We start from the raw sequence: 25,641 nt of genomic DNA on the forward strand, positions 1-25,641 counted from the left end.
GTAATGGCCAAGAAATGAATAAAGTGGTGCTGCAGCAGGTGACAACGCTTAGCTTTTACTCTTTGCCTGCAGAGTCACTGTTTTTACCTAGTACTCCGTCAATGAAACGTACCTGTTCTACGCCGTTGGCTTGGATTAAAAATATAACCATTCGGTTATGGTTGTATTATCTCAAAAAATTGAACGTTTGCTTCTTTTTATGAAAAATAACTTCCGGTGGCCATGTAAAAAAAAACACTAATGGTGGCATATGATGTCTTGTTTGCAGTCCCTGACTGCATTTGTCTGCACCAATTCCATGTCGACGACAAGGACATACAAGATCTGCTTCTTGTTGGATTTCCCAAGGAACTACTTTTTTAATTTTAGGATGTCACAACAGTTCCTTAAATGTCAAGTGTAAAAAGGTTTTGTAGCGTGAATTTGTTGTTGTAAAACATGATTAGATGGATAGATCCAAAGCCTGCCTTTTGCCTTTTCTTTTTCCCTCTGTTTCCTTCTTGTCCTTCCTCAGTATTCACTCATTTTGGTCTGTTCTCCTACTGAATCGATTCCCTTCTTTGCTTTCCCACTTTAAGCATCTTCTCTTTGCTTGATCAGAGAGTCATGGAACCTATCATATTTGCCTGTGGATGGGTTAATACATATACTTCACCTCATTTCAGCGCTGGTAACCTAGGCTCTGGCCACCATGGCAGGGCTTGGTACTGGAGCACCAATCGTGAAGGTGTATCATGAGAAATCTATAATCTTACCAGATGTGTCAAGGGTGCTTGCATGCCTGTACGAGAAGGAAATCGACTTTACGAGAGAGACATTCTCCTCTTACAAGAGCCTACTCAGACTTCAGGTACGTGGTGTCTCTAATTCTCAACTCTGCATGGAATTAGCTGTTCAAGACCATAAGCAGTCTAATATCAGTTTCTAGCAAAACAGTTCAATACCATCATTACATTTTGTTCATGTGCGCTCTACAGGCATCGGGCCATGTTCCAGTTCCATTCTATGATGGACCTAATAAATTCCTAGAAGGTAAGGTTTCAGATTTGTGAAGTCCAGTTACCATTTCATTTTAGTCCTACATGTCTGGATGCTTATCCTTCTTTTCTACAGTTAAATGATCTTGTTAGTTAGCCTGCTACAAGGACATTCATTGGGTCTTGACTAGGAATCTGTATCAGAAACAAGTGAAAAATCCAGATAGTCTGGTAAAACTGTTATCTGCTAAAACACACTAGTGCTTCTTGTCAAATTTTATTCTCGAGACTTTTGGCATATGCAGGCTCCAATTTCAGTCACTCACCATACCATATCTCTTTCATTTTGCACTGATAGTTAATCAATGTAGTTAGTACTTCCTGCTTGTCCCTAAAGGCTCCCAAATAGCTTGATCCAGAACAGCATAGTGAATTTTACGGACTTACACCACGCTGAAATAACTACGATCATGATTAACTTGCCATAAGCAGATTCCAGAAATATAGCTTCCATAAAAAGGATAGATCGGAGAAATTCACGTTACTTGGGGACGCGAATCAGCTAAACACTGTTATTTTCTTTGATGTAATTTGTTCCATCAGCTAAACACTAGTATTTTATTTTCGTGTAATTTGTTCTTAGAAGCTAGATGACCGATTATATTGTTGTTTTTACATTTTGTGTGACTAATATTATCCAATGACAAATTCTTCCATGGAAGATAAATCCTAGGTTTGCCATGGTTATGTGTTGATTGTAAGGGAAAACAATCCTTTAATTCATAAATAAAATCTGTAGGATGAATATTGTCACTGCTATATGTTTTGTGTGTTAATAAATAACAAAATTGAGCATTAGAACACTATGTAAGCTCTCCCATATATTGGCTGAGCCTACACTGAAAAATCTCATCAAGAACTTGAGATGGAAGCCATGTTATGTGGGGCTGGGTAAGAGCTTCCTTCCAAAACAAACTATAACAAACTAAAGGCACATCATAGATCATGTAAATGTTCCAGTCTGTATATTTCAGTGCTTGTCAGGAGCTCATTATGAAACTGCAATAGTGCAAGCTTTTCTTAAATGGCTTTTTACACTGGACAGTTATGATTATTGGTGGAATTTCAGTCTTTTTTCTTTGTGTTGGGTAAGTTTAATGAATGTGTGACTGTGATGTTTCTTCATGTGTAGATGGACTTTGATCGACTATTTAAGCTGTATAGACAATGATGTTTGATTAAGCTATGCTGTCCATTTATGATTAAGCTATGATGTCCTTTTGACCGATTAAGCTGTAAACTGTTAGTATTTCAGCCAAGATGGGAAATTTCTTCCTTTAAACTTGCCAACTGTAAAAATATATATGCTGAATTGTGCCTGAAGAACATTGGCTTTAGTACATATTGCCATGCCAAGGACAGTGAGCGGGTTTTATCCAAATGAACACATAATTTTTCTCATGTTGTGTTTTTTTATCACAATAACAATTCTCTCGTCCTAGATACAGTTGAAGGCACTCAAGCAATATATTTTAAATTATGTACCAGCATAAGTATATAACAAAAATAGAGGAGCAAATAAATGTTCCAACAGAATAATTATGTAAGATGTGATACGAAGTATTTAAGCTGAAATTTGATATAATGTTTCTTTCGACAGTTGATGTAATAATTGTCATACTATCTTTATTATTAACACTAGGCGATAATCTTTGGCATGCTAATAGGTATAGGTCTTTAGTGGGCTGAATATAAAACCAGTACACTTTGACACTCCAGAAGATCATGTTGTGACCCAAGGAGCCTGGCAGTTCCTGAGAGCACACACTTTCCATTGAGGGGATGCAACATGATCCAGGATGAACTGCTCCTCATACTTACTCCCTCCGTCCGGAAATACTTGTCATCAAAATGGACAAAAATGGATGTATCTAAAACTAAAATACATCTAGATACATCCTCTTTTATTCATTTTGATGACAAGTATTTCCGGACGGAGGGAGTATTTCTCATAGTAGGTGGCACATAAAGTAGAACCGATGTCTATTTTGCCAGTAACAAGGAAATTTTATCATTAACATTGAAATATATATTTAAATTTCAACTGCTCCTAGATTTTCTTATATTCCACTCTTCTGGCACTTTTTCTGTGCTATTGAAAAGAAGTCTTCATGAAAATGATTATTGGTTTATGCATATTCAAAATTTATGTTTGTCTTTAATTCCAGAATCAAGAGAAATCTGCCGCCATATAGCAGAGACTTATGAAGATCATGGATACCCATTTCTCCTTGGGAAGGATTCCCTTGAGAGGGCTTCCATCGAGGAATGGCTCCACCATGAAGAACATAATTTCAATCCTCCGAGCAGATCCTTGTTCTGCCACTTGGCCTTTCCTGTTGCTGAAGAAGATGATGATATAGACTTGCAGACGAGAAAGCTAGAAGATGTCCTGGAAGTTTATGAGCAAAGGCTTGGTGACAGTGAATTCCTTGCTGGCAACAAGTTCACTCTTGCTGACCTCGTACACCTGCCAAACTCCTACCACATCACAAATTCTGAGAAGTTTCTGTACCTGTATGATTCAAGGAAGAATGTGCAGAGGTGGTGGCATGATATTTCTAGCCGGGGTTCTTGGCAGAAGGTGCTGAAGGTTATGCATGAGGTGGAGCGGCAGAACAAACAGGAGGAACTTGACAAGCAGCAGCAGCGCAAACAGGAGGAACTTGAGAAGCAGCAACAGCGTCAGTGGCGGAGACAGCATCCTCCAACCAGCAGATCCCCGTTCCGTCTAGACTCCCGGGAGCAACCCAGCACAAAACCTCACACGATATTGGTTCGCCCCCCTGCTAGTATCATCGCTCCCAAGGCTCCTCAAGCAGAGGAGCCTCATCCTACTGAAACTTCCCGTGATGAAACACCAGTCTCCTCAAGCATAAGTATTCCTACCACTCATAAAGCTCCAGATATCCGAAGCAAACACACTATCATTTCTACTACACATGAAGAAAGACCACCAGCCTCCCTCCAAAGTACTCCTAGAATTCCTGAAAAATCTCCTATTCCTGTCGAAAGAAGAATCAATTTTTTTACCCCAGCTACCTCTCCTATCACTGAGAAACCCTCAAGAAACGGTGCTGATAAGTCCAGAATTAGAGATGCCCCACTTCCTTCTGAAGCCACTGAAATAGACCTCCCTACTAAATCCAAGCCAAGTTCATCCAAAAAAGCATCTGATAACCTTCACGATTTCTATGAGGCAAGCAGACATACAGATGAAGCAGAACCTTATACTGGATCCATCTCACAAAAACCTTCAGAAATGCTGGACGAGATATCTGAAACTGATGGGCCCAGCAATGCCATTGATCATGCCGAAACCAGTCCAAGATCAGCTAAAGAAGATTCTGACCGACTCAGGACGTCAGGTTTCTGGACTGAGAACACAGCCCCCACTGCTGATACTCAGGATAAGAAATCAGTTCGATACACTGAGCGTACTTCACAAAGACCTGTTGGAAATATTTCTAGCAGAGCTACTGACCAGAGAGTTACATATACTTCTCCTGAGAAGCCCCATTCAACTGAAGCTCATCAGAAACTGCAGTCTGAGCAGTGGCATGCTGCTGTAGCTGGGTTCCCTGCTGACCGCAGAAAAGATGCTTCTCTTCCTAAGGGTGCACGAGATGACACTCAAGCTATTCCATTACATGATGATGATACCAACCAGGAAGCCAGAGAAACTGCATCTGCACCAAGGCAAACAAGAGCTCAAGATCCATATGATACCTCTGAAGGAACATCATCCAGATCACAACCTATCAGTGCTCCACATGATGCTGTTCCTCCGCCCAAGCAAGCAACATCTGAAGGCCCTTATGCACGAAAGGATGTTGTGGAAGCAAGAAGGTTCCATGTTGACCGCAGAAAAGATGCTCCTCTCCCGAAGCGTGTACGAGATGACACTCAAGCTAATCCATTATATGATGATGATGATGATACCAACCAGGAAGCCAGAGAAACTGCGTCTGCACCAAGGCGAGCAAGGGCTCAAGATCCATATGATACCTCTGAAGGAATAGGAACTTACCACTCTTCATCATCTAGACCACATCCTGTCAATGCTCCACATGATGCTGTTCCTCCACCCAAGCAAGCAGCATCTGAAGGCTCTCGACGTGCAACCACACCATACCTAGCTGCTCAAGAGGTCTTCCAGCAGGGTAAGAAAAGTCCTGCATCAAGGCTAATAGTGCCTCATGATGCCCAAGGCAGCACTGAAGAAGAGACTGTGGAATCATCATCCAAAGCACATCCATTGGATTCTCATCTGGCTGATGTTCGTCCACCTAACCAATTTTTGGATGAAGATGGTTATGGTGCAATTACACCATTGCAAACAGGAGATACAGATGATCCATATAATGAGAAGCGAGATAGAGGCGTTGCTGCTCCAAAGCGGATGATGTCTCAAGATGCCTTTGAAGAAACGAAGATGACTGATTCTGCAGCATTTGAAGCACAAACATCAGATCATTGGCAAGCTGATGCTCCTCCACAAAAGCAACGGCCAACTGAAGATCCTGAAACTACTGCTTCACCATCCAAGAAAAGATATACTGATGATGAAGATACGGCCAAACAAGCTAAGCATGCTCATCAGAAACTGCAGTCTGAGCAGTGGCATGCTGCTACAACTGGTTTGAGTAAGCTAAAGGGAGAAGCTGATGATTTGATGCCTCCTACTCAACAAGCAAAACCTAGCAAAGATGTCCAACATATCTCACCACAAGATGCAGAACAAGCAAACACTTGGCCTCTTGCACAAGAACCAGCAGGCATGGATGGACAACTGGTGCAAGGACCAGAAAGGACAGCTCGAACACCCCACACTGATAAGAGAAGAGATGTTTCTTCTATGCTTTGGCGACAAGCTGCTGATGTTCAAGGAATTGCTGAGGACAGAGCATCATCTGATCAGGGAGGTGCTGTAAGGCCCCCTTATGCACCCAAGGATACTGCGGAAGCAAGAATTGTCCCTGCTGCTCTCAGAAAAGATGCTTCTTTCCCAAAGCATGCACAAGATAAAACTCAAGCTGCCCCATTATATGATGATGATCATGATACCAACCAGGAAGCCAGAGAAACTGCATCTGCACCAAGGCGAACAACCACACCACAGGATGCTGTTCATCCGCCCAAACAAGCAGTATTTGAAGGCCCTCGACGTGCAACCACTCCATACCCAGCTGCTCAAGAGATAATGCAAGCTAGGAGAAGTCCTGCATCAAGGTCGACAGTGCCTCATGATGCCCAAGGCAGCACTGAAGAGGAAACATTGGAAGAAACAAAGTTCGTGGAATCTGCATCATCCCGAGCTCAACCTGTGGAAGACACCTCTGAAGAAGCAGAGACTCGTAACTCTGCATTGTTTAGAAGACCATCTCCAGATGCCTGGCCGGCTGCAGCTCCTCCATCAAAGGAAGCAGCAGCTGAAGACGCTCTTAGAGTGAGTCAATCATCCCCAGCAAGATATCCAAGAGCTGAAGAAACCAGCAAACAACCTAGAGCCCCTGTTTCTATACCAACACATATAGCAGCTCAAGATGCTAGGGATGTCTTTAGAGAGCCAAATGTTGCTGATTCCACACCATTGCAAAAGAGATACCCTGATGCCAAAGATGTGGCCAAGAAATCAAAAATTTCTGATTCTGCACCACCACGAGGGCAACCTTTGGATTCTCAGAGAGCTGATGCTCCATCATGGAAGAAAGAAGCAGCTGATGCTCCATCACGAGGGCAACCTTTGTATTCTCAGAGAGCTGACGCTCCATCATGGAAGAAAGAAGCAACTGAAGATCCTCGTGCAACTTCAGCATTTGACAAGACTCGTCCTTATGTTGAAGATAGCACTAGGCAAGCTGCAGACACTGATTTTGGGCCAAGGCAGATTGGAGATGAACACACTGAAGAAAAAAAGGTTGCTGATTCTGCACCATCTGTCAGAGAAAGACATACTTACACCCCACGAACTGCACGTCCTCTGTCACAGCTAGCAGAAGAGGAAGAAGATGCCCAGGATAAATACAGAGAAGGTAGAGAAACTGCACGTCCTCTGTCACAGCAAGCAGAAGAGGAAGAAGATGTCCAGGATAAAGACAGAGAAGGTATGGAAACTGTTTCTGCACCAAAGAAAATGGTGTCCAGAGATGCTCATGACACATATGGAGAAAGAAGGACTCCCCACTCTACATCCACCTCACCCACACCATCCAAAGCACAACCTGCAGATTCTCGGAGCCCTATCAAGGTGGAGAGACCACGTTCTGTTTATGAGGAGGACCATCTCGTTGGCCAAGATAGCCATAAGCAACCTCAAACCCTCCCAACTGGTGGGAGAGCAGATGGCTCTACACTAAAGCATCAACAAGATCCCGTGGTTCCATCTATTTCTGAAGAGAAATCAAGTACTCCTCCAGCTCCACCCAGAGCAAGAGTTCGTGACGATCATCCTACTGAAGATCCATTTAAAGGAGACATTGTTGGTGACCGAAAAGGAGCACCACCTCAATTGGGCCAAGAACCAATTTCCCAAGTCCAACGTGCCACAGAACTGTCACAGGAAGCAGCTCCTGATGGTGAACTGTCCACCATTGATCAATGGCGGCGCACATCTGTGCCATTACAAGGTGATGATGTGCTGGGTGGGTCTACCATTGATCAAAAGCCAACACCAATGAGTGAGCAATCAATACCCAGTGCTCGGCGTGCCAATGAGATGGTCAAAAAAGAGCAAAGAATGGTACCACCTGCACGAACAGGAGCACAAACGCCCGATGTTCAGCGTGCTCCATCATCATTCTCAAGAGCTGACACGGCTGAAAGAGATAGAGAGCCGGTACAAATGCAAGCACCTACTCAACATGCTCGGCCTACTTCAGTGCCTACCAGAAGAGCAACTCCTGATGCTCGTGACACTAGTGATCAAGAGTTTGCAAACAAATCTGATGCCCAAAGATGGAATGCCTTGAAAGCTAAGCATGATTTAGCCATGACCAGTGAAGATGATCGGAATGCCAGTCCATCAACTCATGATGCTGCTGTTGACAACAAGACAGCATTGCCTGCCAGTGAAGCACAAGGTTCAGACACTTGGCCTGGTTCAACAGCAACCCCCGTAAACGCTCAACCTACCAGTGGTGATGCACGTGTCGGAAGATTTTCACGTGCTCAAGGGGCACAACCACCTGAATCAACTCAAGCACAAACCCCTTTTGATGCTCCACGTGACTCTGTATCAACCCCAGATGTACCTCGTGACACCTTGGACAAGACCAAATCTGCCAAACCAACTTCAACTGAAGGCATGACACCTACAGCTGCAGCGCCAACTTCGAAGGTCCAACTTGCTGAACAGAAATTTGCTCCATCAGGTGACTAGTTACTCTTAAGTATTGATTAAAATATAAACCTTATAATTGACCAAGGGAGGATTAGGAACATGAAAATATTGTAAAAGCTAATTGCCCGCTTCATGAATTTCAGATAAAAAATTAGCCCCTGCTGCGCCTGAATCAAGTAAAGAAGATACTAGTTTTTCTGCTCCTGAGAAACCACAAACAATTTTTCGTCAAGAAGCGAGACCATCTGCAGCAATCACAAAACAAGTTCCATCCTCAGATGCCCACCATGACAGGAAAATCCAGCATGTCACCCTTGCTAAATTTCCCCCTGATGATTCACCAATGCCAGGTAACTAGATTCTCTTTCAAGTTGAAAAACAGTACACCTTCTAGCATCCTAAAGCTGCCTTTCTCAAAACTAAATATCCTTTTTTTTAACGGTAAAACTAAACATCCTGCTACTTACTGACATCTCTTCTTGCATTTTAGATCAAGATTCAATTCAGTCTGCACAACAATCTTCCTCATCTGAGACTAGCAAAGAAGAGACTATCGTTGCTGCAGCTGGACCGACATTGCCAACAACCGTCGATAAAGACACACAAGTTTCTGGACGCCCTATCAAGGCGGAGAGAACACCTTCTGTTTATCAGGAGGACCATCTGGTTGCCCAAGACAGCCATGAGCAACCGCAAACCCTCCCAACTGTTGGCAAAGCAGATGGCTCTACACCAAAGCGTCAACAAGATCCTGAAGAGAAACCAAGTACTACTCCAGCTCCATCCAGAGTAAGAGTTAGTGACGGTCATCCTACTGAAGAGCCATTTAAAGGGGACATTGTTGATGACCGAAAAAGAGCACCACCTCTATTGGGCCAAGAACCAACTTCCCAAGTCCAACGTGCCACTGAACTGTCGCAGGAAGCAGCTCCTGATGGAGATATGTCTAGCAAACCATCCACCATTGATCAATGGCGGCGCACATCTGTGCCGATACAAGGAACTTCCAATTCTGGTGATGATGTGCTGGGTGGGTCTACCATTGATCAGAAGCCAACACCAATGAGTCAACAATCAATACCTGGTGCTCGGGGTGCCAGTGAGGTGGTAGAAAAAGAGCAAAAAATGGCACCAACTGCACGACCAGGAGCACGAACACCTGATGCTCTCAGCGCTCCGTCATCATTCTCAGCAGCTAACACAGCTGAGAGAGATGCAGAACCAGTACAAATGCAAGCACCAACTCTGCATGATCAAGGGGCACAACCACCTGAATCAACTCAAGCACAATCACCTTTTGATGCTCCACGTGACTCGGTATCAACCCAAGATGTACCTAGTGACGCCTTGGACAAAACCAATGTTGTCAAACCAACTTCAACTGAAGGCAAGGCAGCAGCTCCAACTTTTAAGGCCCAGCTTGCTGAAGAGAAATTTGCTCCATCAGGTGACCAGTTTCTCTTAAGTATTAACTAAAATGTGAACCTTCTAGGTCAACGAGGGAGGATTAGGAACATGAAAATACCGTCAAAGCTAATTCTTTGCTTCATGAATTTCAGATAAAAAATTAGGTCGTGCTGCACGACCAACTTCAACTGAAGGCATGACACCTACAGCTGGACCAGCGCCAACTTCGAAGGCCCAACTTCCTGAGCAGAAATTTGCTCCATCAGGTGACTAGTTACTCTCAAGCATTGGCTAAAATATATAAACCTTCTAACAGACCAAGGGGGATTAGAAACATGAAAGATTGTCAAAGCTAATTGTTTGCTTCATGAATTTCAGATAACAAACCTGAGAAACCACAAACAATTTTTCGTCAAGAAGCGAGTCCATCTGCGCCAATCACAAAACAAGTTCCATCCTCAGATGCCCATCATGATACTAGGAAAATCCAGCAAGCCACCCTTGATAATGTTCCCACTGATGATTCATCAATACCACCTTTTCCAAGTCATGAACAAGTTTCCCATGCACCACAAGCATTCCCTAGTAAAAAAGACAGGGCACCTGCACCAGGCACAAAGGACTCTCCAGCCTCAAATACCCAAATTGCTTCAGCAAAAGTCCAGGAAACTATGCCTGACAATTATGGCATTGATGAGTTAACAGTGCCATCTGTCTCAAGTGAAAAGCAAGGTTCCTATGCTGGATCTTCTACTGAACCACATGAAGGATCATTTCCTGATGCTTATGGTGCCACAGATGACAAGGACATAACTAAATATCCATCTAGGCAAGCACCAGTTTTAGAATATAGGCCTGATTCAACACCAGCTGATAGTTATGTTCGTCCCATCAGTGGTAGCGAAGTATTTCCTGCTGTAAAGAAATCTGCCCCATCAGGTAACCAGATTCCCTTTCAAGTTGGAAAACATTACACATTCTAGCATCCTCAAGCTACCTTTCTCAAAACTAAATATTCTGCTACTTTCTGACATCGCTTCTTGCATTTTAGATAAAGATTCAATTCAGTCTGCCCAACAACCTTCTCCAGCTGAGACTAGGAAAGAAGAGACTATCTTTGCTGCAGCTGAACCGACATTGCCAACAACCGTCAGTAAAGACACACAAGTTTCTCGGCGCCCTATCAAGGCGGAGAGAACACCTTCTGCATATCAGGAGGACCACCTGGTTGCCCAAGACAGCCATGAGCAACCTCAAACCCTCCCAACTGGTGGCAGAGCAGATGATTCTACACCAAAGCGTCAACAGGATCCTAAAGAGAAATCAAGTACTCCTCCAGCTCCACCCAGAGCAAGAGTTCGTGACGATCATCCTACTGAAGAGCCTTTTAATGGAGACACTGTTGATGAGCAAAAAGTAGCACCACCTCTATTGGGCCAAGAACCAACTTCCCAAGTCCAACGTGCCACTGAACTTTCACAGGAGGAAGCAGCTCCCGATGGAGATATGTCCAGCAAACCTTCGACCATTGGTCAATGGCAGCGCACATCTGTGCCGTTACAAGCTATAACTCCCAATTCTGGTGATGATGTGCTGGGTAGGTCTACCATTGATCAAAAGCCAACACCAATGAGTGAACAATCAATACCCAGTGCTCGGGGTGCCAGTGAGATGGTAGAAAAAGAGCAAAGAATGGCACCACCTGCACGACCAGGAGCACGAACACCCGATGTTCTGAACGCTCCATCATCATTCTCAGCAGCTGACAGAGCTGAGAGAGATGGAGAACCAGTACAAATGCAAGCACCAACTCTGCATGATCAAGGGGCACAACCACCTGAATCAACTCAAGCACAATCACCTTTTGATGCTCCACGTGACTCGGTATCAACCCAAGATGTACCTAGTGATGCCTTGGACAAAACCAATGTTGCAAAACCAACTTCAACTGAAGGCAAGGCACCTACGCCAACTTCGAAGGCCCAGCTTGCTGAAGAGAAATTTGCTCCATCAGGTGACCAGTTTCTCTTAAGTATTGACTAAAATGTGAACCTTCTAGGTCAGCAAGGGAGGGTTAGGAACATGAAAATATTGTTAAAGCTAATTGTTTGCTTCATGAATTTCAGATAAAAAATTAGCTCGTGCCGCACGACCAACTTCAACTGAAAGCATGCCACATACAGCTGGACCAGCGCCAAGTTTGAAGGCTCAACTTTCTGAGCAGAATTTTGCTCCATCAGGTGACTCGTTACTCTCAAGCATTGGATAAAATATGAACCTTCTAATAGACCAAGGGAAGATTAGAAACATGAAAGATCGTCAAAGCTAATTGTTTGCTTCATGAATTTCAGATAAAAAACCTGAGAAACCACAGACAATTTTTCGTCAAGAAGCGAGACCATCTGTGCCAATCACAAAACAAGTTCCATCCTCAGATGCCCATCATGGTACTAGGAAAATCCAGCAAGTCACCCTTGATAATGTTCCCACTGATGATTCATCAATACCACCTTTTCCAAGTCATGAACAAGTTTCCCATGCACCACAAGCATTCCCTAGTAAAAAAGACAGGGCACCTGCACCAGGCACAAAGGACTCCCCAGCCTCAAATACCCAAATTGCTTCAGCAAAAGTCCAGGAAACTATGCCTGACAATTATCGCACTGATGAGTTAACAGTGCCATCTGTCTCAAGTGAAAGACAAGGTTCCTATGCTGGATCCTCTACTGAACCACATGAAGGATCATCTCCTGATGCTTATGGTGCTGCAGATGACAAGGACATAACTAAATATCCATCTAGGCAAGCACCAGTTTTAGAATATAGGCCTGATTCAACACCAGCTGATAGTTATGTTCGTCCCATCAGTGGTAGCGAAGTATTTCCTGCTGTAAAGAAATCTGCCCCATCAGGTAACCAGATTCCCTTTCAAGTTGGAAAACATTACACATTCTAGCATCCTCAAGCTACCTTTCTCAAAACTAAATATCCTGCTACTTTCTGACATCGCTTCTTGCATTTTAGATCAAGATTCAATTCAGTCTGCCCAACAACCTTCTCCAGCTGAGACTAGGAAAGAAGAGACTATCTTTGCTGCAGCTGGACCGACATTGCCAACAACCGTCAGTGAAGACACACAAGTTTCTCGGCGCCCTATCATGGCGGAGAGAACACCTTTTGCTTATCAGGAAGACCATCTGGTTGCCCAAGACAGCCATGAGCAACCTCAAACCCTCCCAACTGGTGGCAGAGCAGATGATTCTAGACCAAAGCGTCAACAGGATCCTAAAGAGAAATCAAGTACTCCTCCAGCTCCACCCAGGGACGATCATCCTACCGAAGAGCCTTTTAATCGAGACACTGTTGATGAGCAAAAAGGAGCACCAACTCTATTGGGCCAAGAACCAACTTCCCAAGTCCAACGTGCCACTGAACTTTCACAGGAGGAAGCAGCTCCAGATGGAGATATGTCCAGCGAACCTTCCACCATTGGTCAATGGCAGCGCACATCTGTGCCGTTACAAGGTATAACTCCCAATTCTGGTGATGATGTGCTGGGTGGGTCTACCATTGATCAAAAGCCAACACCAATGAGTGAACAAACAATACCCAGTGCTCGGGGTGCCAGTGAGATGGTAGAAAAAGAGCAAAGAATGGCACCACCTGCACGACCAGGAGCACGAACACCCGATGTTCTGAGCGCTCCATCATCATTCTCAGCAGCTGACAGAGCTGAGAGAGATGGAGAACCGGTACAAATGCAAGCACCAACTCTGCATGATCAAGGGGCACAACCACCTGAATCAACTCAAGCACAATCACCTTTTGATGCTCCACGTGACTCGGTATCAACCCAAGATGTACCTAGTGACGCCTTGGACAAAACCAATGTTGCCAAACCAACTTCAACTGAAGGCAAGGCAGCAGCTCCAACTTTTAAGGCCCAGCTTGCTGAAGAGAAATTTGCTCCATCAGGTGACCAGTTTCTTTTAAGTATTGACTAAAATGTGAACCTTCTAGGTCAGCGAGGGAGGGTTAGGAACATGAAAATATCGTTAAAGCTAATTGTTTGCTTCATGAATTTCAGATAAAAAATTAGCTCGTGCCGCACAACCAACTTCAACTGAAAGCATGACACCTACAGCTGGACCAGCGCCAAGTTCGAAGGCTCAACTTTCTGAACAGAATTTTGCTCCATCAGGTGACTCATTACTCTCAAGCATTGGATAAAATATGAACCTTCTAATAGACCAAGGGAGGATTAGAAACATGAAAGATCGTCAAAGCTAATTGTTTGCTTCATGAATTTCAGATAAAAAACCTGAGAAACCACAGACAATTTTTCGTCAAGAAGCGAGACCATCTGCGCCAATCACAAAACAAGTTCCATCCTCAGATGCCCATCATGATACTAGGAAAATCCAGCAAGTCACCCTTGATAATGTTCCCACCGATGATTCATCAATACCACCTTTTCCAAGTCATGAACAAGTTTCCCATGCACCACAAGCATTCCCTAGTAAAAAAGACAGGGCACCTGCACCAGGCACAAAGGACTCCCCAGCCTCAAATACCCAAATTGCTTCAGCAAAAGTCCAGGATACTATGCCTGACAATTATCGCACTGATGAGTTAACAGTGCCATCTGTCTCAAGTGAAAGACAAGGTTCCTATGCTGGATCCTCTACTGAACCACATGCAGGATCATCTCCTGATGCTTATGGTGCTGCAGATGCCAAGGACATAACTAAATATCCATCTAGGCAAGCACCAGTTTTAGAATATATGCCTGATTCAACACCAGTTGATAGTTATGTTCGTCCCATCAGTGGTAGTGAAGTATTTCCTGCTGTAAAGAAATCTGCCCCATCAGGTAACTATATTCTCTTTCAAGTTGGAAAACAGCACACCTTCTAGCATCCTCAAGCTACATTTGTCAAAACTAAATACCCTGCTACTTACTAACATCTTCTTGCATTTTAGATCAAGATTCAATTCAGTCTGCAAAACAACCTTCCCCAGCTGAGACCAAGAAAGAAGAGACTATCGTTGCTGCAGCTGAACCGACATTGCCAACAATTGTCGGTAAAGACACAGAAGGTATGAGAGGCACTCCAACCTTTGATTACGAGCCCACGGGAGATAAACGTGCTGATATTCAGAGTGGTAGATCTGATGAAGTAGCCCTTCCAGAACAGAAATCCGGACCCTCAGGTTAGTTATCTCACTGTGACTATGCAGGCCTATAGATGATTACATGCAGAAAAACTTACTGAAAATACAAAGTTACCCTTGTATAATTTTCTTGCTACTACTAATGCTGCCACTTGCGTTTCAGATCGGGATTCAGCTCGTTCTACACAATCAAGATCCTCTGCTGAGCCTATGGATAAAGAGCTTAATTATCCAAGTTCTGCAAAACCACTTTCCTCTGCCACACCTGACCAGACAAAGGACTCACAACCTACTATTGGTCAACAAGCGCCTGCACCAGGAACATCAGAATATCCATCCTCAGGTACCCACAATACTTCAGTGAAATTTCAGGAAGTTGCTCCTGATGATCACCATATTGTTGAATCAATTCCAGGCGAAGGACAAGTTTACCGCACCGAACCTGATTTTGAGCTACCTGAAGGCCCAGTCCCTTATTCACGTAGTGTCATAGGTGAAAAGACTATGAGACCTCCATCTAGCCAAGCACAAAGTTCAGACTCAAAACTTGATCCCACCCAAAACCGTGGCGATGAGCCTTCCACAAGATCTTTACCCAATCAAGTAGCAAAACAACATGCAGAAACCCAACCACCACCGACTCTCGTGGTTCCATATGACTCTGAATCCACCCAAGATGTAACCTCTGACACCTTAGGCAAAGCCAAGTCACTAAAACCATCCTCTATTGATCAACAAGCTACAGGCTCAGCATCAACTCCTGACACTCATCTTGGTAGTGCATCAGGGGAAGTAGCTCGCCCAGCACAGAAATTACCCTTGAAAGGTAATGGTCTTACTGTGCGAAACAGTGCACCTTTTAGCAAATTTGTAGCTGATTAACATAATAAAGCTTCATAAAAAACCTACAGCCTTGACAAAAAAAACTGCCTTTCGGAATTTCATTTGGAATTTCAGATCAAGATTCAGCTAACTCTACACAGAAGTCTTCCTCTAGTGAGCCACAAAAAGAACAGTCCACTGTTGCTGCACCTAATCAATCCAAGGCGTCACAAGCAACTAGTGAAGTAGTAACCCCCGCTGATCAAAGCATAGCTCCATCAGGCAATTATCCTTTCTTTAGCCTGGAGAAATAGTGTACCTTCAAGCACACCTACTATCGAACAAGAGCTTTCCACAAGACTAGCAGTCTCACCACAATTATGCCATTTCTCGGCAGTACTCAGTTCTTCTTTCTGTTTTGCAGAACCACTTTCTGTTGTTGAAAGAAATGAAAAAATTACTGTTGCTGAAGCTGAAAGCAAAGTGTCTCGACCAGTCATCGCTCAGCAAGACGTTAAGCATGTACCAGGCATTTCAGAACCAGCACTTGATAATGTTTCGACGGAAGAAGAATATCAACGTGCTTCTGAGCCACGTGAAGGACCACCTCCTGATGTGCATGGCACCCTCGTTGACAGAAAGACAGCTCCCTCTTCTAGTCAAGTACAAAGTCCAGATGCAAAACGTGATGTGCTACCATTGAGTGTTGATGTTGCCAAAAAAACAGTTCCACCTTCTAGTCAAGCACAAATTCTACCATCGAGTGTTGATGTTGGTCCTAGCAGTGATGAACAGTCAACTACAAGACTTAGACGCGATCAAGAGGCACAGGCGCAGCTACCTGCAGCAACTAAGAAACCACCACCTTTTGAGACTCCAGTCTACTCTAAATCTAACCAAGATGCCCCTAAGTCCTTCAAACTACCCTCTGGTGATCAAGATGTCATGTCACCTAAAGTGGTGCCAGCATCAGCATCAGACACTCAATTTGGTAAAGTATCTGATGAAATAACTGATGATGGGCAAAACTCCCCTTTGTCAGGTAATCAAGTTCTTTACTCTGATGAGTGTGGACAAACAATAGTAATTCTAGCAAAGCTATATTTGATTGTGTTTAACATGATTCCTTTAAAAGTTGATTAAATACCTGTTCTGACAGTAATACGGCTGTTCCATGCATTTCAGCTCAAGATATAGCTCGTTCTGCACAAAGGCCTTCCTTTGTTGAGCCAACAGAAGAAGATGGTATTGTTGCTGCATCCGATCAAACTAACGAGGCACGGCCTATAAGTGGTCAACGAGGAATAACTCCTACTCCAGACAAACAAAGAATTCCTGATCTGCGTGGTGCTGTTGATGAAAAGATGTCACTTCCATCTAGCCAAGCACAAAAGTCAGACATTAGGCCTGATTCAGCACCAATTGATGACGATGTTCATCGTACTAGTGGCGATGAACCTGCCACAAGCTCTGTACGTGATTCACAAGCACGGCCTCCTGCAGGAATTCAGAATGTACCTGCTGGTTTCTTGGAAAAGACCAAGTCACCAAGACCACTCTCCACTGATCAAGAACCTACGGCTAGTCCAGCACCAGCTCCAGATGCTCCACAAGGTACCGCACTGCATGAAGCAACCATTGCTAAACACAAATTATTAAATTTACTCCACTGAATAATCTGTTCTTTTGGTGCACCTTTTACTCGTCAATTTTACATCAGGCACTTTTTGTGCTATAGAAATTAATCATCTTTACACTGTTAACACTGATCATTGATGTACTGCTGCAGATCAAGATTCGAATCATTCTTCACAGTTTTCTCCCTCTGTTGTATCAAGGAAAGATGTTGCTAATGCTGATCAAACCAATGTATCACAAGCAGGCCTGCGAGAGCCCCCGAGTTCAGATGCTAAACTTCCTTCAGAGGAAATACAAGAATCTAGCCCCGATGCTTATCTCACCAAGTCAGAGAAACCACTTCCTATGAAAGGTAAAACAGTAATGCCCTAGACTTATTCAGTATACAGAATTTTGTTTTAGCCCATGATGTTGAATATAAAATCTCTTATGAGATCATGCTGAACAACACTAAGGACAATGTAGAAACTTGCTAGACTATTAATGAGTGATCCCTGCTCATTGAACCTGTAACAATTCAGGCATAAACCATGTAAAATGCATTTGTTCCTTCATTTTTAATGTCAGGACAAACGTGTGTACTTACACAACTAACGGTAATGAAACATTGTTCTCAAATCATATGCACAGATCCAGTTCGGCCTCCACATGATGCTTCCTTTGATTTATCGAGCGGTGAGAAGCCCACTAGGATCAAAGGTGATCAGGCCAGCACAATATCAGATGGCAGTCCCTCAGCCAGCGAAGAAGTTGGTCAATCTAAAAATGGTGCAGTTAAAGGACCACTCGCTGCAGAGTTAGTATCATCATTTCCTCAGAAGAACCTCGAAAAAACATCACCTGAAGAAAAATGGAACCACCAGCAGCAAACAGATCAGTCCACCACTAGATCATCTGAAGATAACAACATCGAAGCCAGTGGAACTAGAAACCCTAACACCTCAACAACGTCTAGAGATATACAACCTTCACCACTCAAGGAAAGAATGCAGGCAGTTGAAGGATCCAGAAACCAACAACAGTCTGGCCAAGCTGTCTTTCAATCAATACAGGATAACAGAACACAAATTCAAGAAACTAAGGCCCGAGACACTGCATTTGACAAGCCTGAAGTGATTAGGCCTGATTCAGCCCCAACCAGTGGTGATGCTCATCGTACAAGCGGTGATGTGCCAACCACAAGTTCTTTACGTGATTCACAGGCACAGCCTTCTGCAGGAACTGAGAATGTACCTGCTGCTTACTCGGAAAAGGAGTCACCAAGACCACTCTCCACTGATCAAGAAGTCAGGACACCTCTGACTATGACTAACCCAACACCAGCTCCAGATTCTCCGCAAGGTACCAAGCAGCCACTGCTAAACACATAAATTTACTCCACCAGATAACTGGTATTTTCTGTATGCGTCTATTACGGCAATTTTTGCGCAACATAAATAAATTACTGTTTCACTGTTAACACTGATAATCAATGTACTGCAGATCAATATTCAAATCATGCTTCACAGTTTACTCCCTCTGTTGTATCAAGGAAAAATGCTGCTAATGCTGATAAAACCAATATATCAGAAGCAGGCCTGCGAGGCCCCGCGAGTTCAGATGCTACACCTTCAGAGCAAATACAAGAATCTAGGCCTGATGATTATCTCACCAAGTCAGAAAAAGAACTTCCCATGAAAGGTAAAACTGTAATGCCCTAGACTTATTCAGTAAGAGATTTTTGTTTTAGCCCATAAAGTTACAGCTGAAAACTTTTGCAAGATCATGCTGAACAACACTAAGGAAAATGTGGAAACTCGCTTTACTCCTAACGAGTGATCCCTCATTGAACCTGTAGCATAAACCATACACAACACTATTTTGCCTTAATAGAGATAATGATACCACAAAATTTTGTACTTCCGCAACTAACGGTTTTGTCCTCGTATTACAGGTACAGACCCAGTTCAGCCTCCAGAAGTAGCTGCCTTTGATTTGCCGAGCAATGGGAAACCTACCATGATCAAAGGTGACCAGGTGAATACAATATCAAGTGTCAGTCTCTCGGCCAGCAAGCCAGTTGGTCAGTCTGAAAGTTCAGTTGAAAGACCACTCTCAGATGAGTTAGTATCACCATTTCCTGAAAAACACCTTGAAAAAAGATCACCTGAAGAAAAATCGAACCAGCAGCAGCAAACTGACCAGTCCAGCACTAGATTAACTAAAGATGATAGCACAGAATCCAGTGGAATCGCAAGCCCAAATATCTTGACAACATCCGGAGATATACAACCATCTCCACTCAAGCAAAACAATCAGGCAGCTGAAAGATCCAGAAAACAACAACAGGCTGACCCTGTGTTTCAATCAACACAGGACAACAAAAGGCAAACTGAAGAAACTGAGGCACAAGACACTGGATCTGACCAGCATGAAGAAATCAATCCTGATTCAGCACCAACCAGTGGTGATGCTAATCGTACAAGTGGTGATGGGCCAGCCACAAGTTCTTTACGTAATTCACAGGCACAGCCTCCTGCAGAAACTCAGAACGCACCTGCTGTTTTCTCGGAAAAGATCAAGTCACCAAGACTACCCTCCACTGATCAAGAACTTGTGACACCTTTGACTAGCCCAGCACCAACTCCAGATACTCCGCAAGGTACCACAACATGTGCAGCAGCCACTGCTAAACATAAATTTACCACACTAGATAATCAGTCTTTTTTGTATGGATAGTGTATGCACCTTTTACTGGACCATCTTAGATCTGACAACATTTTTTTTTGAGAACCAGATCTGACAACTTCTGCACACCTTTAATTAACCAACACCACTCATTGCTGTACTTTGCAGATAAAGATTCAATTCGGTCTCCTCAGTTGCCTCCTCCTGTTGAATCAAGGAGAGATATTGCTAACACCGATCAAACTGATGTATCACCAGCAGGCTTGAGAGAGACCACAAGTTCAGATGCTATGCCTCCTTCAGAGAAAATACAAGAATCTAGCCCTGATGCTTATCTCTCTAAGTCAGAGAAACCAATTCTTCCTTTGACAGGTAAGAACAGCATACAGACTTGTTTTAGTTCACAACCTTGAGAAATTAGTCTGAACAACACCAAGGGACAATGTGGGAACTCAGTAGTTCAGACTCCAAACGAATTAATCCCTGATCACTGAACCTATGCCAGTTTGGAAATAAACCATATAGAATGCAATTCTACCTTCATAGTTCGCGCGTAATGTTAGGACAAAAGTCTGTACTTGCACAACTAACGGTCATGAAATTTCTTGCCTCTAAATCAGGTACAGATACAGTTCAGCCTCCAGTTGAAGGTTCCTTTGATTTGTCAGGCGATGGGAAGCCCACTATGATCAAAGGTGACCAGGCCAACACAAAATCAAATGTTAGTCTGTCACCCAGCCAAGCAGATAGTCAATCTGAAAATAGTGCAGTTAAAGGAGCACCCTCTGATGATTCAGTATCACCATTTCCTCAAAAGAACCTCGAAAGGACATCACCTGAAGAAAAACCGAAGCAGCAGCAGCAATCCAGCACTAGATCACCTAGAGATGACAGCATAGAAGCCAGTGAAACCGCAAGCCCAAACATCTTAACAACATCTGGAGATATACAACCATCACCTCTCAACCAACCGTCACCTATGAAGGAAAACATTCAGGCAGCTGAGGGATTCAGAAACCAACAACAGGCTGACCAAGATGTTTTTCAACCAAGACAGGACAACAGAAAGCAAATCGAAGAACCTGAGCCACAAGACACTTCAACTGACTATCCCGAAGACACAAATGGAGCATCTCAAAGGGCTGCTTCGGAACAACAACAGGGAGAAAATGTCGGGAGGGTTCAGCGGCAGAGAAATGACACAAACAATAGCTATGAACCAACTAAAGATGCTCCAAGTATCATCCAGGCAGACAATAAACCTGAGAGCAGCTCGAGAACTCCTGAAGAACCCAGGCAACAAGCACAGCCGGAAGGCAAAACTCGAGGTGGTGAAATCATGTCGCCAGCCTCTGAAACCGGGCAGCCTGAAGAAAGCGATCTCCCACCAAGCAAGAAGGGTCGCACCAATCAATCTCAGTCAGAGACCTCCGCCAAACTGGAAGACCAAACCCCCTCTGCTACCCGGAACAGAGGCACAAACTCCAGCAAATTGGACGGGGCAACTGATGACACCAAATCCGCCGACACGGACGATAATAATCCATCGTCATGAATCACAGCGGCATGGCTCCTCAACCTACACGTTTTGCTGGAGTGCACCGCTGAATAAATATCAAGGAGAAGTCTGTTTGGAAACTCACTCACCTTTCTGTCTTGTTTTCTTCTGTCTCTGTTTTGTTGCCCGTCCTCTTGTCATCCTCGAATGGGGCCATTGTCATGTAGTAATATTTTTTTCTTCCTGCTCTTTCTGTTGAAAACTGGCAGCTTGTTTGCTCGTGAAAGTGACTGTATTCTGTCTGATTTTTGAAATTATGGGACTGCGACCGGCAGCGTTGTTCTTTGCAACCAACTTCTTCCACTGTAACCAATCCCAGTTACCTACTCAAGATGGTTCTCTGCAGTTGCTGGTTTTTAAGTATATATGGATGTTAATGTAAGCAATGATCCTTGGTCAAACCCAGTTCTCCTCGTATGATTAATTGTTATTGGGTTCTCTTATCGAATTCACATACGAGGCTGGATGTGAAGGCCGATTTTACAGTTCCTGCTGTATCATGAATTTGATGCGTGTGTAGTGTGTCTTGATTGAGCATATGAACTTGGTTTGCTTGATGCGTTCGACTTTTTCATCGAAGAAATTTCTGACAGGTTGCAGTTTTATTTTTTCAGCATCATGATTTGTATATTTAGACAGTATTCGAGCGTTGTTGGTACTGACACTGCAGGAAAAATTAGGTGGAGGCGCTAGAGTGTAACAGCTCCGAGATTGATATGAAGATTCAGGGAACAAACAACTAAAGAAAAGATTGATCGCATCGGACAACTCTGGGAGTGAGCAGATCCGGCTCGACCCATATTACATCTTCGACCGTCACTTCCGTGACGAAGATGGCAAGGGCAAGAGCAGTTGTGGGTGAATTTTCTCCGTATAGCCTTTGATTCAACAGGAGAGGTTGACGGTCAACGGTCGCGCTGCTACTCTTCGTCGCTCATTACTTGCACCGCAGTCCAGGCAAACGCAGGCAACGCAATCAACGACGCAAGCACAGCACAGCACAGCACAGCACAGGCAACGTGCGCTGCGTTCGGCCCCTATAAAAGCTCGACCGGAACCAGCCAGCCACCTACGCCAACACCAACACCAACACCAACACCACCAAGTCGACGCAGCCTTCCATTCCGTCTCCGAGCCAGACAAGCTTTGGTGGTAGGCAGGATCGGGATGGCGAACGCGGAGGATGCGCCCACGGCCGTGGCGGGTTCTTGCAGGTGGCCGTCCGCGCTGCGCTGGATCCCCACCTCCGCCGACCGCATCGTCGCCGCCGAGAAGCGCCTCCTCTCCCTAGTCAAGTTTGTACCAAAACCCCCTCCGCTTAATAGTCCATCTTAATTACTCCCTTCGTTCTTTTGTAGAGTTTTTTTTTTTTGCAGGATAGTTTTGTAGAGTTTTTATTATGAATCACATAAGAATGTATGTAGATGTATTTTCGAGTGTAGAGGATTCGTATATAGTCTATAATGAAATCTTTACAAAGACTTATATTTAGGAACGGAGGGCGTAGTTCAAAATATTAGTCCCCGTTCACAAATGCACAAATGTAAGGCAACTCCGTACGTTTGCTCGTCTGCTCCTTCATATAAAAATGCATGAGAGCTCGCCCAATAGTATAACTGACGATAGAAATTCTAGGATGACAGGAATGAATAGTACGCAAAAATTGCACAAATTCAGAAAATAGTTAGAAAAGGAAGTCCCAAACATAAACATAACCCTCCCAATAGGAAAAAGACTGGCTACACATAAGTTGCCCGGAAAATTATTCTGGTTAAGTATACTCAGTCACGTGACGTAGTATATAAGAAAAAGAAAAAAAAACTAAAAAAAATGTACGGATCTTCATGCAAGATCAAAGGAATATAGCATCGACTGAGACATAATCAAGTCTTAGTCAACTTGCGTATAACTCTTGTGAAAAAAAGGGAGACCAATTTAGAAATTTAGAATTGGACTAAAGGCAGAACAAATTCAGTCCACTGAAAATTTCAGCAAGAATCACAAGGGAGATCGGACAGACAGAAAAATAGAATAGAAGCGAATTGAGATCCGTCAGCTAAAAAATAGCATTCATGTAGTATATATTAATTGCTTTGTTTAAGACCTTTCCGTTTATTATGTAACTTATTTTCTTTTACAGAACTGGGTATGTCCAAGAGAAAGTTAACATTGGCTTTGCTCCAACCGGGTCAAAAGCAAGATGGTTTAGATCAAGTGAAGAGCCAAGGTTCATCAACACGGTGACATTTGGTAGCAACAAGGAGAACGCTCCCACCCTTGTCATGGTCCATGGTTATGGTGCTTCACATGGGCTCTTCTTTCGAAACTACGATGCCCTCGCAAGCCATTTCCGGGTCATTGCCATTGATCAGCTTGGGTAAGTAGCTCTAAGAATGTTTAAAAGGACTTGACTAATTGTGACAATTTTCCTTGGTACCTGTAGAAGAGGGAAATTGATTTGAATAATTTTGTGCATCACAATACTTGCACACATTGTATTTTACCTACCCATACTAGGTTATGACTCTTGCTTGTTGCCATGTCACAGATACTATTTTGATTGCTGACAACTATTGGTGTTGATGTTGCTTGCTTTAGTTATTTATATGCAAATAAGGATACATTAATGTGGATTTATATCAAAATTTGAATGATATCATGGTGTTAATTAGGAGAAAGAAGCAGTTGCCTCTTTACCTTTTCCCCTAGTTTTAATGTTTTCCTCTTTCATGTGATCTATGAACCTAGAATAGAGAATATGCCCTATATGACATTCATTGGAAAAACCCACCTCATCTAAAATAAAGAATTTCAAAATTAGCCTGATGACACATGAAGTGTTTGCCAACTATTATGCATGATAACAACGCTTTATATTGTTTTTTCTGTTATCCCACACTGCGTAGTGTTGAATTTTGCTTTCCTTTTGCAGTTGGGGTGGATCAAGCAGACCTGACTTCATCTGTAAAAGTACCGAAGGTTAGATACAAATACTTTATTTGTTGTGCGACTTTTTGAGAAGTTGTAAGATGTTTCATTATGCTAGTTGTGACCCTCAGTTGTAGATGTTATTTCTGTTGTTTAGCATACTATGGAATGTAATTTTATGGAAAAACATCTCAAAATGCTCCCCTTTATTTGAGTTCTAGGTGATTTTGTAAGCAACTTCTGTGACAACCCCACGTAGATTTACTTTGCTTTGCGTTTAGATCTTGCTCCATTCATTTTATAAACAATGATTAATTTGCTCCCCTTCCTTCTTTCGGTCAACTATGCAAATAGAAACGGATGCTTGGTTCCTAGATTCTTTTGAAGAATGGCGCAAAGCAAAGAACCTCAACAATTTTATATTGCTTGGACATTCTTTGGGAGGATATGTTGCTGCTAAGTATGCCTTACAGGTATATTTATGATAGTACATTTAACACGTGAAGCTACCCCACCAATGCCTATGATTGTACTAAAACCCATGTCTTATTTCAGCACCCTGAGCACGTGCAACACTTGATTTTGGTTGGTCCCGCTGGCTTTTCACCAGAAGCAGATGATAGCGCTGAGCGATTAGCCAAGTTTAGAGGAACATGGAAAGGCATGCTAGTGAACCATCTTTGGGAGTCCAATTTTACTCCTTCGAAAATTTTGAGGTAAGCCTAGTTTCGATCTTAAATTTGAATAATGTAGGTACCGTTAGAAAAATGGAGTAATCCACCTCTTCTGCCCATGGTGAAAATGTTCAATGGGCTTGATTTATCCATCTAGCTAAGCATATGAGTACAATGTTCATATTTAAGTAGAGAGACCGATCTAATGCGGAAGCAATAGCACTTCTGATGTGAATTTTATCGCGAAGATAACTATTCTTGTAAGGGACAAATACATTCTTCTCGTAGTAGTTCTCACATGTGGACTTTGCCCCTAATTATTGGATCTCCTTAGTTTTGACCATAAAATTGCATTTCAGGTCACTCGAATGCCCTTCCGTCAAGATTCTATGT

General features: G+C 43.3%; 2 protein-coding genes across 5 annotated transcripts; both read left to right on the forward strand.

The window, feature by feature from the left end:
• Nucleotides 1-290: 290 nt before the first annotated feature.
• On the forward strand, nt 291-22,131 carry LOC123104654 (microtubule-associated protein futsch). 4 transcript variants are annotated; one of them, XM_044526529.1, is made up of 23 exons: nt 291-850; nt 978-1,032; nt 3,206-8,410; nt 8,523-8,729; nt 8,870-9,826; nt 9,939-10,052; nt 10,165-10,725; nt 10,838-11,800; nt 11,913-12,026; nt 12,138-12,698; nt 12,811-13,761; nt 13,874-13,987; nt 14,099-14,659; nt 14,770-15,000; nt 15,125-15,304; nt 16,208-16,825; nt 16,969-17,397; nt 17,573-17,773; nt 18,052-18,762; nt 18,904-19,101; nt 19,355-20,062; nt 20,257-20,460; nt 20,709-22,131. In XM_044526529.1, exons 1-23 carry the CDS (start codon nt 692-694, stop codon nt 21,641-21,643), a joined length of 14,937 nt encoding a protein of 4,978 aa, XP_044382464.1. In that variant the 5' UTR covers nt 291-691; the 3' UTR covers nt 21,644-22,131. The 4 variants fall into 4 exon arrangements, with proteins under 4 accessions (XP_044382464.1, XP_044382466.1, XP_044382465.1 ...); XM_044526531.1 differs by lacking the exon at nt 13,874-13,987; XM_044526530.1 differs by lacking the exon at nt 11,913-12,026.
• Nucleotides 22,132-22,738: 607 nt separating this feature from the next.
• LOC123107599 (probable 1-acylglycerol-3-phosphate O-acyltransferase) lies at nt 22,739-25,505 on the forward strand. The gene is made up of 5 exons (XM_044529570.1): nt 22,739-22,941; nt 23,787-24,023; nt 24,579-24,625; nt 24,929-25,047; nt 25,130-25,505. Exons 1-5 carry the CDS (start codon nt 22,814-22,816, stop codon nt 25,292-25,294), a joined length of 696 nt encoding a protein of 231 aa, XP_044385505.1. The 5' UTR covers nt 22,739-22,813; the 3' UTR covers nt 25,295-25,505.
• The last annotated feature ends 136 nt before the right edge of the window (nt 25,506-25,641 follow it).

This window comes from Triticum aestivum, chromosome 5A (genome assembly GCF_018294505.1).
Source record: "Triticum aestivum cultivar Chinese Spring chromosome 5A, IWGSC CS RefSeq v2.1, whole genome shotgun sequence".
NCBI classification, from domain to species: Eukaryota; Viridiplantae; Streptophyta; class Magnoliopsida; order Poales; family Poaceae; genus Triticum; species Triticum aestivum.